At 44.4% G+C, this 16,690-nt stretch overlaps 1 protein-coding gene across 2 annotated transcripts in view; it reads left to right on the top strand.

Moving 5' to 3' along the window:
* The window catches only part of GAS7 (growth arrest specific 7), a 610,573-nt gene extending 595,869 nt beyond the window's left edge, over nucleotides 1-14,704 (top strand). For both annotated transcript variants that reach the window (XM_029600263.1, XM_029600264.1), the window contains exons 13-14: nucleotides 8,484-8,582; nucleotides 9,211-14,704. In XM_029600263.1, coding sequence (XP_029456123.1) covers nucleotides 8,484-8,582; nucleotides 9,211-9,324 — 213 coding nt within the window. In that variant the 3' untranslated portion in view covers nucleotides 9,325-14,704. The remainder of the gene's footprint in view (nucleotides 1-8,483; nucleotides 8,583-9,210) is intronic.
* Nucleotides 14,705-16,690: the final 1,986 nt, after the last annotated feature.

Genomic DNA, 16,690 nt, shown 5'->3' on the forward strand with positions numbered 1-16,690 from the left:
CGTGCACGCCAGGAACCGTGTACACATAGACGCCTGCTCAGGGGTTTGAGAATTCACCTTTTAGTGTTTTTCTGATTTTACATGTATTTAAGTTTTACTTCTTTTATACATGTATGTAAGTTTACTTATTATAATTACTATTGTTTGTATCTGATTTTTTTATTTTCATTTTATCTTCTCATTGTTTTAAGATTCCAAATTTTAATTTTAAGATCCTGAATTTTAATTTGTTTTTAATTACTATTAGCTTTAATGTATGGTAAGTGTATTTTTGTTTATGTGCATTGCATTAATATACATATGTAAGAAATGTAATTCCTCAAAATTAATAAATAATAATAATTATCCCGGATAGTGCAACTCTTTTGATGACTTTGCTATTAGAATCTGATTGTGAGGTTATTTTTAAACTTGAATTTATTGGTGAAAGCAGTTAGTGTTTGGACAAGTTTCAGGAGGGAAAGTCCATAATACATCCATAGGAAATACCCGATAACAAATATATTAAATTTACTCAATACAAATAATCACATTTTCATCATCAAAAGTTCTCCCATTAAAAATCTACCCCAATTTCAAATTACAGCTATAAAATTGTGGGTAATATTTGAATACACTTGTATAATTTTTGAGGAAATTGTTATGCTCAGGCTTATTAACCCTTGGACCGACGGGACGATTGTATACCTGAGGAGGTGGATCCATAGGTTCTCCCGTCGGGTGGCAAGGCAGAGCAGAAGATGCGACCAGCTGACCCTCGGCACTGGAGACTGAGGCGACTGTGGAGGCAGACGAAGAGTCGTGACGTCAAGGAGAGGAACTGTGTCTTCGCCACTGGAAGCCCACGGTCCCCCCAGGAGGAGCCCGTAGGGACCCGGGCCACTGGGACTTAGGTGGGCCCTTGGAGACAATGGTCCAGAAGAAGTCCAAGGTCAAGTGCCAGAAGGTCGTCGCTTACCAGTCCGAGGTCACACACCAAGGGATTGCCGCTTGCCAGTCCGAAGACACACACCAGGAATCACCGCTTGCCAGTCCGAAGTCACACACCAGGAATCACCGCTTGCCAATCCGAAGTCAGGAACCAGGAATCACAAAGATGAGACAGGAACCAAGAAGCAAGGATCCAAAACACAAGAAGACTCACCGAAGCAAGGAGACTCAAACAACGCTGGAAGGACGTTGCCAAGTCAAGGAATGAGCAGAGGAAGCCTCCTTAAATACTTCCTCTGCTCTGGCTCATTGGAAACAGCTGTAGGTAGTTAAAGGGACGAGGTCCCTTTAAATCTAGCAAGGAGGCGCGGCCTCACGCCTAAGATGGCGGCGGCCATCTTGGATTTCCTCCATGGAGGAAAGGCTGCCTGACGCTGCGAGGGAGGAACAGGAACGACTCCCCACCCGGTGGCCATCCCGGGGATCCGCGCCGGAGCGACGGGCACGGATTCAGCAGCTTCCCTTGAAGCTGCCGCGGCGGGTCGCTGCTGCGGGTGAGGTAGGGGACTGTGGCCGTGGACGGCCATGGCCGCAGAAAACAACAGGAATTGGGGATATTTGGAAACATTTGGAAATTGGGGTAGGTTTTTAATGGGAGAACGTTTTGTATGAACTGCAAGAAATATGGGGTAGAGAAGAAGCATTATGAGCCGTCCTAAAAAAAGATGATGGTGCATCCATTTTTATTGGAGTCGTTTACAGACCTCCGACTCAAATGGAAGAACTAGACAAAGATCTGGTTGAAGACATCCAAAAGGTGGGAAAGAAGGAAGAAGTGTTGGAGATTTTAATCTGCCGACCGTAGATTGGAGAATCCCTTTTGCGGAATCTTAACAGAAGTAGAGAGGTAGTGGATACCCTGCAAGGGGCTCTGTTCAAACAAATGGTAATGGAACCCATGAGGGAGGGAGTTATACTTGACTTAGTGCTCACTAACGGGGCTAATGTCTCTAATATCCAGTTGGGTACCCATCTCAGCACCATTGATCATCAAACGATATGATTTGATATCACAAATAGGATACGGAGAAGTCACACGAAGATCCGAGTTTTGAATTTCAAAAATATGGACTTTGTTGAAATGGGGAAGTACCTGGAGGTAGAACTAGAAGACTGGGAGAAAATGAGAGAGGTGGAACAACAGTGGATCAGACTAAAAGGAGCAATTGCAAAAGCAAAAAATCTATATGTTAGAAAAGTAAACAAAAGCAAGAGAAATAAGAAACCTATCTGGTTCTCAAAGAAGGTGGCTGATAAAATAAAAGCAAAAAGAACAACATTCAAGAAATATAAAGGATCCCAATAAGAGGAACACAAGATAGAATATCTGGTGAAACTGAGGGAGACAAAGAAAGTAATCAAAAAAGCAAAACATCAGGCAGAATAAAGGATTACCAAAGAGGTAAAGTGAGGTGACAAAACATTTTTCAGATACATCAGAGAAAGGAAAAAGGACCAAAGTGTTATAGTGAAATTGAAAGGTGAAAAGAATCAATGTGTGGAGAAAGACGAAGAAATGGCAGAAATATTAAACAAATACTTCAGTTTGGTGCTCACTGAAGAAGACCCTAGAGAAGGACCATCGCTAGTTAACAAGACAGTGGATGGGAGTGGAGTAGACAAAACTCCGTTTACAGAAGAGAATGTATGGGAAGAGCTAGGAAAACTGAAAGTGGACAAAGCCTTGAGGCCTGATGAGGTTCATCTCAGGATACTGAGGTAGCTCAGAGATCTGCTGGTGGGTCTGCTGCATGAGCTGTTCAATAGGTCCCTGGAAACAGGAGTGGTGCCGAGTGATTGGAGAAGAGTGATGGTGGTCCCGCTTCACAAGAGTGGGAGCAGAGAGGAGGCTGGAAAGTACAGGCCAGTTAGCCTCACCTTGTTGGTGGGAAAAGTAATGGAGACTCTGCTGAAGGAAAGAATAGTGAACTATCTACAGTCAGGAGGATTGCTGGACCTGAGGCAGCATGGATTCACCAGGGGAAGGTCCTGTCAGACAAATCTGATTGATTGTTTTGATTGGGTGACTAAAGAATTGGATCGAGGAAGATCACGCGATGTCATCTACTTGGATTTCAGCAAAGCTTTTGATATGATCCTGCATAGGAGGCTTGTGAATAAAATGAGAAGCTTGGGAGAGAGCGCCAAGGTGGAGTGGATTACAAACGCCGAATAGAAGACTGCATTTGATGGTAATTGGAACCTACTCTGAAGAGAGAACGGTGTTAAGCAGAGTGCCACACGGATTGGTGTTGGGACTAGTCCTGTTCAATATCTTTGTGAGCAACATTGCGGAAGGAATAGAAGGTAAAGTTTGTCTATTTGCTTTAATGGCAGGGGGAAAAGAGGAGAAGGGGAATTAGTTTCAGACAGCAACCAATAAGGACATTGAATTTTACGATCTGGGAAAACAAATAAGCATGGAGTAACTTGTTTATGCGGCTGTTACTACCCTTAACCAATAAGCCTTATACTTGTGATGCAACTGCAACATTGCTCTCTACTTCAATGGCAAGAGGTAATGAGGACTTGGATCCAGACAGCAACCAACAAGGGCCCTGATTTTGACAGTTTGGGAAACTAAGTATAACTTGTATGGCGCAGCAGATGCCACCCCCTGATGCTATCATTATGGGGGAGACCTGCATGGCGCAGCTGATGCTACCATAAGCTTGCTGGGCATTCTGGATGAACCGTTGGTCCTTTTTTGCCATCATTTCTATGTTTCTATATAAATGTGATTATGTGTTTCGATTGTGTATTGAATAAATTTAATGTTTGTATTGGGTATTTTCTTTGGTTGTATTATTGTATTATGTACCCAGTGGTATACCTTCATTTTTCTAATTACCGTAGTGGAAAAGGCCATAAACCATTATTAGCTGTTATGAACTCCCCGCGAACAGGCTCCTCACCTTGTTCTGCTGCTGCTGCCCGATGTGGCCTGACACCGCCGAAGTCGGGCCTTCATTGTGGCTGGAGCCGCAGACTTTGTTCCCTCATGCGGCCCGGAGCCCGTCCCTCTGGCTTTCTGCACTGCGGCCAGAGCCGCAGACTTCTCTGCCTTTCTACGCAGCACGGAGCCGCCACCATCTTCATCATCTTCATGGCTGGAGGCCGCAAGCCCCGGTCTGGATTGGCAGCTGGAGCCACCCTCAGGGCCTCCTGCAGCGGCAGGAGCCGCTTCCGTCGTCGATGCCTGCTCCTAGGCCCAGCCCTGCTTCCTCTGTGTCGACGTCGGTGCAGGGCCGCTGTCCACGGTCCTGCACAGTTCCTGCTTCCTGCTCCTAGGCACGCAGCCGCGCCTCTCTTCAAGATTTAAAGGGCCCATGGCCGGATATGCCCTGGGCCCCACCTTGAGACTGTTTCCTCTGCTAGCCCTATAAAAGGGCTGTTCCTGCATTTCCTCTTCGTCTTGCATTGGAGTTACTTCAGTCCTGGAGGCTCCTGCCTGCCAGTGCTCCGTCAGGTCCTTGGTGTTCTTCGTGGAGCTCTTCGTCTCATCTCGTCTGCTTCGTGCCATGTCTTCGTTGCCTGAGGTCCTCGTCCAGGTTTCCTGATGTCTCGCTTCCTGGTGTTCCAGCCCTTCTTGGTGTTTGTTCTTGTGCTCTTATTTTTTATTTATTTATTTATTTAACTTTTTTATATACCAACATTCAAGACGGTGGTCCCATCATGCTGGTTCACAAGAAACAGGGGTGTAATTATAATAAACTTTACCATTTAAACAATAGTGCAGAAAAGCAGTTACAAATAACAAGGAAAACAATAACTTGGAATGAGAAGGGAAATGAAGATCAGATAGTTATATATAAGTATAAATAACATTGTAAGAGGTGGCTATTAACGCTAATGCTAGCGGAGCGTGTTGAAAGAAGGAAGTTAGATGGAATTGGAGTTAGGAAAGGCCTGCGTGAACAGCCACGTCTTGAGTCTTTTCTTGAATGTTGAGATGTTGGGTTCCATTCTAAGATCCGGGGGAATGGAGTTCCATAATGTTGGACCGGCTGTGGAGAATGCCCGATCTCTGAGCGTGATGTGTCTGGTAGTCTTGGCTGGAGGTACTTGAAGTGATCCTTTGTAAGCATCTCTTGTCGGTCTTGTGGAATGGTGTAATCGGAGGGGGATATGTAGATCGATTGGGGCTAATTGATGGATGTTTTTGAAAATGGTGAGAATGGCCTTGTAGATTATTCTGAAGTGGATGGGCAGCCAATGGAGGTCCATCAAGATAGGTGTTATGTGTTCTCTTCTCCTGGTGTTGGTGAGTATACGGGCGGAGGCGTTTTGGACCATTTGTAATGGTTTGGTATGTGATGAAGGGAGACCAAGCATGATGGTGTTACAATAGTCCAGCTTTGCGAAAATGATTGATTGTAGGATTGTTCTGAAGTCATGTGTGTGGAAGAGGGGTCGTATTCTTTTCAGCACTTGGAGCTTATAAAAGCAGTCTCTGGTGGTTTTGTTGATGTTAGCTTTCAGGTTTAGGCGATTGTCAATTTGAACTCCTAGATCTCTTTGAACTCTTGAACTCTTTGAACTCTTTGAACTCTTTGAACTCTTGAGCCTTCCGTTCTGCCGGCGGTGGATCTCCGGGTGACACGTCTCTGTCTGTGGAGTTGCCGGCAGTGGACTCTTGTCCTGTGCCCCTGAGCCGTCCTGCCCTGCCAGCCATTGTGGTGCTTCGGATGACATCGGCTCCGTCGTTGAAGTCCCGCCTCAGCTGGATTCCTTCCTGCGCTTGTCCCGCTTTCCACGTGGTCCGTGACTAGCCTCCTCGGGCTGTGTAGGGCGTGCAATGGGACAGGGTGGTCTGCGACCAGCCCATTGGGTCTGCCCGTGAAGGTGGGCTGAGTAGGGTGCCCTGAGAGACAGTGCCCATGTCCAATCTTCCCAGCTTCTTGTCTTGTCTGGGCTTCGTCAAGTTCCTCTTCTCGTCTGTGATGCCGTTGCTTCGGCCTTGGTGTCATGTCTTCACATCAGCGCCGTCGCATCAGCCTTGGTGTCATGTCTTCGCATCAGCACTTTGTCTGTGATGTCTTCGCCCTAGTCATAGTCTCATGTCTTCGTGTCAAGGCATCCGTCTGCCCTCATCCTCAGGCCGGCCTGCTACTCCATGCCGATTCTAAGTGGCAGGTCCGAAAGGGCTTGGAACGGTCAGAGGACTGTTCACCTTCCAACGTCATCTTGTTGGCCTTGGGAGCTTGCAGGCCTGGCAGAGGGTAAGACCGTGTCTCTGCCATGCTGGGACACGTTGCCAACCCTCGGTTCGGTCCTAGATTCGTCTGGGGTCGGGCCGAGGCCCAAGGGCACACGAAAAACCCGTGTCACGTAACATTAGCCATTTAGACTTGAAAAAGCCACTGCATATCCCTTATGATGAGTAAGAAAATTGGACCTATTCTTTGGGATCCTACTGGGTATTAGTGACCCAGATTGCCACTGTCAGAGACAGAAGGCTGGGTTTGATGAAACTTTGGATAGATCCAGAATAACATTTCTAATGTTCTTTTGTTTTTATTTCTGAGCCAAGGGTTTAGAATGTTTCCAGATATGGCAAGAGAGACACAATTGCCTAGACCAAAATTTCAGACTTTAAGACCTCAAGTGATTGCTTTGGGGCACACTTTTCTACTTTCTTTATCCTTAAATGTGAAATTAATTATAAACAGAGTACTGTATTTTCCGGCGTATAAGACGACTGGGCGTATAAGACAACCCCCAACGTTTCCAGTTAAAATATAGAGTTTGGGATATACTCGCCGTATAAGACTACCCTTCTGTGTCACTACATAACCATACTGTATTTGGTACCCAGTATACAACAACCAGCCAATCACGGCAAGCGATGTACCTTACCGGCGATTGGCTGGTTGTTGTATACAAATCCTGCTTGGATTGGTCAGCTCTCCCTGCTTGCCCAGCCCTCCCTGTCTCCAAGACTATCAGAGCGGTAATGCATCACTCTGGCCCACCCTTGTATCCTATTATCGGTACCTCTTTCTCTGCCTCTCAGATCTCGCTCCTGAGGACTGCAGTGAAGCGGCGCAGACGTGCATGTGCGAGATCTGAGAGGCAGAGAAGGAGGTACCGGTAATAGAGATGTGAATCGGAACCAGAATCGGTTCTGATTCCGGTTCCGATTCACATCATGGTTTTTTTTTCGTCTGGCCCAATCGGGTTTTTTTTTATTGGCTGCGCCCGAGCTGATAAACAAAAAACCCTCCCCGACCCTTTAAAACTAATCCCTCAGCTTCCCCCACTCTCCTGCCCCCCCCCCCCCCAAGACCTGCCAAATTAATTAAATACAACCCCCACCCTCCTGACCCCTCCAAGACCTGCCAAATTAATTAAATACAACCCCCCACCCTCCTGACCCCTCCACAAGATCTGCCAAATTAGTTTTCTACAACCCCCCACCCTCCTGACCCCTCCAAGACCTGCCAAAAGTCCCTGGTGGTCCAGCGGGGGTCCGGGAGCGGTCCGGGAGCGATCTCCTGGACTTGGGCCGTCGGCTGCCAGCAATCAAAATGGCGCCGATAGCCCTTTGCCCTTACCCCAGTGACATAGTAAGGGCAAAGGGCCGTCGACGCCATTTTGATTGCTGGCAGCCGACGGCCTAAGTCCAGGAGATCGCTCCCGGACCGCTCCCGGACCCCCGCTGGACCACCAGGGACTTTTGGCAGGTCTAGGGGGGGGGTCAGGAGGGTGGGGGGTTGTAGTAAATTAATTTGGCAGATCTGGAGGGGTCAGGAGGGTGGGGGGTTTTGTTAGATTTTTATTTTTTTTATATTCGCTCCATAAGACACAGACATTTCCCCCCCCCCCCCCCCCCCCCCCACTTTTGGGAGAAAAAAGTGCGTCTTATGGAGTGAAAAATACGGTAATTATTCGCCCTATAAGACGACCCCCGGCGTATAAGACAACCCCCGACTTTTGAGAAGGTTTTCAGGGGTTAAAAACTCGTCTTATACGCCGGAAAATATAGGTATGTATTTTTTGATCCAGATCAACTTTTGTCCCTTATAGTCTCATCAGCAGACATCCGGTGATAAGTGCTTCATTGTCTTCTTTGGAAGACTGAATTTTGTCTTTTTTTTTTCTCTTTTCCGACCTGGTTTTGTTAGACTATTTGTCGATTAATGGAATATGCAGGATACATTTGTTTAAAATGTTGAAATTCCTCTAATTTGTGGCTTTTTTTCCTTCTTTTATTTATTTTGTCATGTAAAAATACTTTTAATCCACTGACCTTACAAAAATATCTTCAGTGGAGTTGAAATAACATGAAAAATATCCTATAAATAAAAAAAAGCGTTGATGTACTGCCCTGATAAAGATCTATTGTATAGACAGATATTGGAAGGCTGAGTTTGTTGGATGCACATCTGTCTTCAGGCAGAAGCTGTGTCCCGTGGGTTACTGAACAATATTAGAAAGCACAGCTCCATGCTAACTCCACAAACCTGTACTGTAATTCTCTTTCCTTATAGGAGCTTGAGAGGCTGGAGGTAGAGCGCGTGGAAACAATTCGACAGCACTTTTGTCAGTATACACAACTGCGACACGAAACTGATATGTTCAACCAAAGCGTGAGTCTTTCTATCTATCTATGACTACCTAACTAGTAGCAGATAAAGGCCCTGCAAACAGTCTGCCTGTGCCAGGAAAGAGCATAGAGGCTGTATGTAAATGTCCTACAAATCCTTTATCAGTGCTATTACACCCAGACTACGCATTCTGTAAATTGTATAAATGCCTCATATGCTTCATTTACCTAATTTCAGTCAAAGTTACTTGTTCTGAAAGTGGATTGGTCTTTTCACCCAGAGTGAAGTGAATAAATTAATACTAATGTACCAGGAATTGTCAGCTCTGTTGCACTTAGTATTCAGACTAGTGGGCCACTGTTGGGGATTTGGGAGGTGGGGGTTTGGCCAACGCCTTTTTTAAAGGTAGAGAATGGGGGGACCTGCATTAGATAGGCATGCTATGGTTTTCTTTTTTTCTTTTTCAATATTTAAAAACCCAGAGAGTGGCAAAGTTATCCAGATAACTTTATCTGAGTGACATTAGCCGAGTATATTCAGCAGGAGACTTACCCAGTTACGGTAATTCCCATTGAATATTCCAACCAAAGTTAGGATAATTTCCTGCTCACTGCAGCAATGAGTATTGACCTTGGTATTTTCTTGTATTACTTTCTTTGTTCTGTTATAGACGGTAGAGCTAGTGGATCAGTTGCTTCAGAAGGTGGATCCTGGCAAAGACAGAGAATTATGGGTAAAAGAGCACAAGACTGGTGATATCAGGCCTGTGGATATGGAGATATAGACTGTCTGCTGGCTCTGTGTGTACCCTGATATCCATCCAAGGGTGAAGACCTTTACCATGATCAGCAATAGAAGAGATGCTATAACATAACAAGAGAAAATTTCTCTGCCATCCAAACCATTCTTTCACCTGCTGGTGCAGGCGATCACGAAATTGCAGCATGTTTCTTGGACTGCATGGGAATTGTTCTTAGAGAGATCTGCTAGATAAATAATTCTCATTGTATATTTGTACAGGAAGTGCGAGACCAGCTTTGGGTCAAGGGTCAGGAGGAGGAAGCACAAGGGAGAGGGGTTTGGGCTAGAATGAGAGGATGGGGAGAAAGTTTAGACTCAGGGAGAGAACAGACGGGTTAGAGGTTTCTGGATGCCAAGGTTAGAGTGGGCTTGTTCTAGTAAGCTCCAAGTTACCAAAAAGATCAAAGGCCCTAAGCTGAAATCCAGAGGTAGGCTGCAAGTATTGGGCTTATTCTGGAATGGCGTTCAAAAATATTGCTGCAGAAATAAAAATCTTAAATTAATGCTGAAACTGGATGCAAACAGCAAAATCACAGATGTAAGACTTTACAATTGGAGCAAGAAAGGGACTCCTCTGTCTGAAACCTGGGACTCCTCTACCCTTGGAGCCCCACCACAGGGATCTTTCAGAAGACAAACACATTGTGAAGCAGAGCTTGTACCAGGGGGGTACTGAAGCAGCACAGTCTGAGTCATTGACACTCATTGGGAGGAGATTGGGGGCAGGTGGGTAACTGAGCCCTAGTGATGAAGCAAATCTGTCACACTATGTGCAAGGGGCTATAAAGGAGGCGCAGACTGAGCTCCAGAGAGAGATACAGGCATGTTGGTGAACTGGGGAAAGAAAGGGAATGGCCTGAGCCCCAAAGAAATGCAAGTTTTGACACTGAGCCTAGGGTCACGCAGCTGAGTCTGTGATACTAGTGGGGGAAGATAGGTAGACTCATTAAGTCCTACAGAGAAACAGGTGAATCTGTGATATTAGGAGGTGGGGAAACAGACTGAGCCCTGAGAGATGCAAGCAAGTCTCTGACTGTGGTGGGTGGGGAGACAGACTGAATCACTGAGAGATACTGGTGAGTTTGTGACGTTGAAAGAGAAGGAGCAGACTGAGTCCTAGAAAGACACAGATGAGTCTAAGAAAGTAGTGGAGGTGGGGAAGAGAGGGAAAACAAACTAAGTACCATAGAGATACTGTCAAAATCTGTTATACTGGGGCTGAGGGAGGTTACAGAATGAGCCCCTGAGAGTCATAGGTAAGTGGAATTGGTTCTGATCTAGGGTGGAAGAAAAAGAAAACTGGAGATGCATTATATCCTACCCTACTGCTGGTTGTCTGACAACTCTTTCTATAAAGATAATCCAGAGAGAGGGGGAAAAAAGCCATTATGGATTTGTAATGTATACTGTAACACAGTGAAAAATCTTGTGTGTCATGGACTTCCAAAATACCATCCATCCAAATCTGATTTAACAAAATGCAAAGCCTGTGTGGTTGGCAATATAACAGCAGCAGTAGGATCCAATTAACTTGTCCAGTGCAGGAAATTCCCACACACACAGGATGAGGGGGCTCCAGAAGCTGAATCGCTGTGCAGTATTCAAATCACAATATACAGAGCTACAACTACCATAACACTAAGTGACTCCATCACTTGGTGCCATCACACTGAAGAAGTCCATCCCACAGTGTCATTGCACAGAGTTCTGTCACTCAGCATGCTGACCTCACGTGATCCTATAATGCTGAATAATTCTAGTTTCTTGCTAAATCTGCTCCATTTTTAAGTGTTGAATTGAACATGTGTTTTGTCTTCAGGCTTCACTGGTCCTGCAGCTGTGACAATAGCACTAAGCTAGAAGCAAATGTGTGCAACTGCAGTATAAAGCTCATGTATCTCCCTCATGAGAGACTTCTCAGGAAATTAAAAAGTCATGGGACAGGAGGTAGTGTCCTATTATGGATTGGTAACTGGCCAAAAGACAGGAAACAGAACGTAGGCCTAAATGGTCAGTTTTCCAAATGGAATGTCCTAGGGATCTGTACTCAACCCTGTGCTGTTTAACATTTTCATAATGATCTGGAAAAGGGAGCAATAAGTGAAGTGATTAAGTTTGCAAATGACAAAATTATTAAAATATGAACACATTGAGGAGTTGCAGGAGGAAATTTCGAGACTGGGAAAAATGTGCATTTAAATGGTAGATGAAATTTAATGTGGACAATTGCAAAGCAGTGCACAGGGGGAAAATTAATCCTAACTATAGGTACACAATGCTAGGTTCGGTATTAGGTCTCACCACCTAGGAAAAGGATCTTGGAGTCATTGTAGGTAATATGTTGAATTCTTCAGCTCAGTGTGTGGCAGCATTAAAAAAAGAAAAAGCAAATTAAATGTTAGGAATTATTCAGAAAGAAATGAATACAATGGAAACTATCACAATAACTTCTGTAAGGATCCATGGAGCGACCGCACCTTGATTACCGTGTGCAGTTCTGGTCACCCTATTTCAAAAAAGATATAGCTACAAAACTAGAAAAGGTACAGAAGAGGGTAAGCAAAATGATAAACGTCTCTCCTATGATGAGAGGCTACATAGGTTAGAGCTCTTCAGTTTGGAAAAGAGACAGCAAAGAGGAGATATGATAGAAGTTTATAAAGTCAAAAGGTGTGGGGGCATAGGCATCGCTTCATTAACCATCTGCATAAAGTTTCTTTTAGCTGAGAAAGTGTCTGCCTTCCATAAAGGCCTCTCTTTTCTGGACTTCTCCTTAGCTTTTGCCACTGCTCAGCCCTCAGTTCTCCTTAGCTCTTGGCATTGCTTATCCCTGAGCTCTCTTTAGCTCCAGTACTGCCAAGTCCTGGCGCCTCCTTAGCTCCAAAATTGTATAGCTATCTTACTGCTGCTGCCTGCTGATCTACTGGGTCAAAAGAAGGTAGAATATGCTGGGTGAGAAGATCACAACTTTATTATGAGACCGCAGGATCCGTCTGCAATACAAAAATAGTAGAAAAGAGTCAGTGGCAAATCCTGCTGTTGTAGCTCAGATGGCCTCTCTATAGTCTGCTGTATCTTCATTTATTACATACTGGTTTTGTTTGTAAAAGAATAAATTGAACCTACCAGCAACCCAAAAATAGTAGAGCAGAGGCAGCTCAGATGCCTGAAATACAGCAAACCAATGGTCAGTCCCATACTTCCTATACTGTAAGAACGTAAGAAGTGCATGCTGGGTCAGACCAAGGTCCATGGAGCTCAGCATCCTGTCTCTCGACAGTGGCCCATCGCAAAAAGTAGATCCAACTTCCTGTTGCTCATTCCCAGCAACAAGTGCTGGGTTTCCTGGAGTCATCTAGTTAATAACGGTTTATGGACTTTTCCTCCAGGAATTTAAACAAATCCTTTTAAACCCTGCTGTGTTTGTTGCTGTGACCACATCCTCTGACAACAAATTCCATAGTTTAATTGTGCATTGAGTGAAAAAATACTTTCTCCAATCTGTTTTAAATCTACCACTTGTTAGTTTCAAGGAGCATCCCCAAGTCCTAGTATTAATCGAAAAGGTAAACAACTGTTCCTTATTTATCTTTTCCACCCCACTCATGATTTTATAAACCTCTTGTCATATCTCTTCTCAATCATCTCTTCTTCAAGCTGAAGATCCCAAACCTATTTAGCCTTTGTTCATAAAGGAGCTGTTCTATCTCCTTCACTATTTTTGTCACCCTTCTCTGTACCTTTTCTAATTCCACTATATTTTTTTTTTTTGAGATGGGGGCAACCAAAACTGCACACAGGCGCAAGGTTGAGTCACACCATAAACCTATACAGAGGCATTATGATGTGCTCCGTTTTTTCGCCTTTCCTTTCCAAATAATTCTTAGCATTCTGTTTGCTTTTTTGGCCACCGCTGCACACTGAGCTGAGGATTTCAATGTTCTGTTCCCAATAACTCCAAGATCCTTTTCCTCGGTAGTTACTCCTAATGTGCAACCCAACATTGTGTATCTAAAACTGGGGTTATTTTTTTTCTGTCTATGTATCCACAACAGGGGGAGTACCATCATAAACTAAATGTTTTCCTTACAAACTTTAAAAAAAAGAACTTATTTTTCTTCCAGTTTGAGCTTCTCTAAACTCTTAGGAACACAAAAACCTAGCTTAATCTTCTTATTCTGTATAACTCCAAGCAATTAGTTCAATATGCATAGGTGCCAGTTCTATGGGTGTAGTGGGTGCTTGAGCTTCCCCGATATTGAGCAAACTCAGGGCCGGCGTGTCCTATTAGGTGAACTAGGCGGTTGCCTTGGGCGCTGACCCTTAGGGGGCGCCGAAGAGCAGCCATGTGGGGCTGCGAGTGGAGCCTATCCCTCTCGCGACAGAGGAGTGGAGATTCAGCGGGCCACGAGCAGCCTATCCTGCTTGCGGTCTAGAGAAGCATATACTCGGTGGGCGTGAATTCGGTAGGAGCCAGGGCCGAGACCAGGGGGTGGGTGCGACCAGGGAGGGCAGGCGCCATGCAGAAAGCTTGCCGCCTAATACCCTTGCACTGGCCCTGAGCAAACTCCCTTATTGTATCCAGGGAAGAGTAATTTGTGTTTAGTACCCCTAATTGTTTTGAAAAGTTGGTTTATGTGATATAATGCAATATTTACATTCCCCTGCTCTTATCACAATTGCTCAGGTCCAACTGCTCCTAGCTCCAGCATTGTTCAGCCCTGAACTTTCCTTAGGTACTGCATTAGTAGATCCTGCTTTTGTCTTCACAGAAACCTTCTTACTGTTTTACCATTCTGGCAACTTTCACATTCCTTTGGAAGTGGGCACAAATATCAACAAATGTACAGCCTTCCTGTTGCAGGATTTAATTTTTAATAAAATACCAAGAAAGTACTTATTTTACTAATTTGCAGCTAAGATTAAGACAGTATGAGGCCAATATTCAAAGGATGCTCAGTGCCAAAATTTAGGAACCTTTATTCAGCCAACTTTAGGCAGCTTTAATTTTGGGTTGAATATAGTCACCTATAAGAAATTAAAACTGGAAATCAGTGTTGAGCTCTTAGTGGGGGGGGGGATTTTTCTGTTGGCCAGATATAGGCGTCCAGTGTTTAAAGTTAGATGCCTAGATCTTTTGAATATTGGGCTCCAACTGCTTTATACCATTATTTACATTGCAGGCCTTGGAAATCTACTGACTCCTAGTATGAAGTCTGCACGAACTGTTGAGTCATGTCACAGGATGTTCTCACTCCAGTCAGAGGCTATACTTTTTCAGTGATTTTTCTCATACTTAAAAAAAAAAAAACCTCTTAGGAAATATGGTTAAAGAGTTGAGTTTGTATACAGTAATGAGCACAGTGTAAGGGCTGGGCATTCAAGACAAACAGAAAAACCCATGAGCTTTCCTGTTGTCACTGGTGCTGCCTGCAGGCAGCATCTGCCAAGTATCAGTGAACTGAACTGCAGATTAGCACATCTTGACTACTGCTGCTGCATTTATTCCTGTAAATCTACTTTTTTTTCTGTGAAAACGTTCCAGATTTTTCTTGCCACCTTATTACTGCTAAGTTCACTACCTCACACTGAAAATCTGCTCCCTTTTTCTTGTCTGAACAAAGTTTCGTCCTCCCTGCCATGGCTTGGCTGATGCTCAACAATATACCTTCCCAGGCAGGGCTGTGAATTATTGAAGTACTAATGAGTAGCAGAAAGGGAGGAGGCCAAATAGACCCAGTGACCACTCCATTGTTTGTATTAATGAAAAAAAATGGATGGTTTCTGATCAGAGTGAAGAATTCTCATCCTGGCATTCTAGACCCCTCTCATCTGTTTCATTGTAATTGTTAAAATATGCCCCAGTGCATCTCACCCTTTCACCCACATTTTTCATAGTTGCTGGAATATTTTATGAAGCTGAACTAGCTCAGGCTAGGGCCTTCATTACAAAAGGGCTTGGTTTTAAGCATAGACTGGGAGAGAAGTTTTAAAATAAGGACCAGATTATTTAAATGGCTGTTCAGCAGTTAAAACTAGTTAGATCCAGGGCCGATGCAAGAGTATTTGGTGGCCTAGGCAAACCTTCAGCCATGTACCCTTCCACCCCCAATTTACATATGGGTGGCAACTCCAACACAGCACTTCCTTTTTTGGCAATATTGGCTCTCCTGCTCTGGGCCTTGTGCTTGTGGGATTTTGCTGGCCCCAGAATTTTGGCACTCTAGGTGATGTAGTTTGCCTAATGGAAGCAGCGGCCCTGGTTAACTCTGATACGCTGTGTACAGTGGCACACTCCGCTATACTGGGCCCAGTCCTCACACATGCCACAACTTGATTTCATGTCTAGACTAGCAGATGGATCAGGCAAAGACAAACCTTGTACCCAGCAGCGTCTGAAACTTGGACTGCAGCACTTGCACATCAAACAGGATGTTCAAGAGCTCCCTGGTGCTTACTTGCTATAAATAAAGAGATTTGCACCCAGTCTGAGGATATCACTTACAAGAAGCAAGACAGGTTAATTGCAAAGGAGTCATGTGCCACAGAGAACTCACTGACCTGCTGCAAAACTTTGACAGCCGTACAATGAGCCCATCTCACTGCTTTACCTTAACTCACATTAAGCAGAGGCTTGGAGGGGCAGAAGAGAAGGCCCCAAGTTTCAGGACAGGCGTTCACCTCATTATTGTATGACATAGTGAGAAGCTGTGGCTTCAGTTTGGAGGGGTTTGTAATTGGCGTTCATGTAAGTACTTTCAAACCAGCAGTTCCAAATTCCTGTGGCTCACTTACTTTCTGTGTTATTTATAAAATGCCAGAAGACTTACAAACAGAGAGAAGAATCTTAGTTGGAGGAGATACATGGAGACACTGTAAATCCAAAGAGCAGCATCATTGGTGCAAAGACTGGACAAGCTTGATGGCAAGGGCCGAACAGTGCCCTCGTGGGTCTCTGCCACTGGCACTGCCACAAATGCAGTGGGAAGTGTCAGGGCCAGCAGTGTTACAGATAATATATCACTAATACAAATCAGATTTTACAAAGCTGGCCTGACAAATCTGTCCATAAAGCCATATTGAAAAGCAGTGGTTTTTAATACAATAGAGTTGCTGTAACTTTCGCTAAAATTCCAAATTTTGGGAGAAAAATTAGATGGTATTGCCTTTCCCCCAGCAGTAATTAGAGCTGCAGAGACTCCTTTGTCTAAGTGATCATATATCATTTCTGTCTATGTAACATCTTTAAAGCTTGATTTATTGTGAAAACTGTAATATGGCTGTACTGTCTACTAAAGCCGTGTTACTAAATCTAAAAAATTTTAAAATTAAATGTTTTTAAAATGTTG

Source organism: Rhinatrema bivittatum, chromosome 4 (genome assembly GCF_901001135.1).
Source record: "Rhinatrema bivittatum chromosome 4, aRhiBiv1.1, whole genome shotgun sequence".
Taxonomy (NCBI): domain Eukaryota; kingdom Metazoa; phylum Chordata; class Amphibia; order Gymnophiona; family Rhinatrematidae; genus Rhinatrema; species Rhinatrema bivittatum.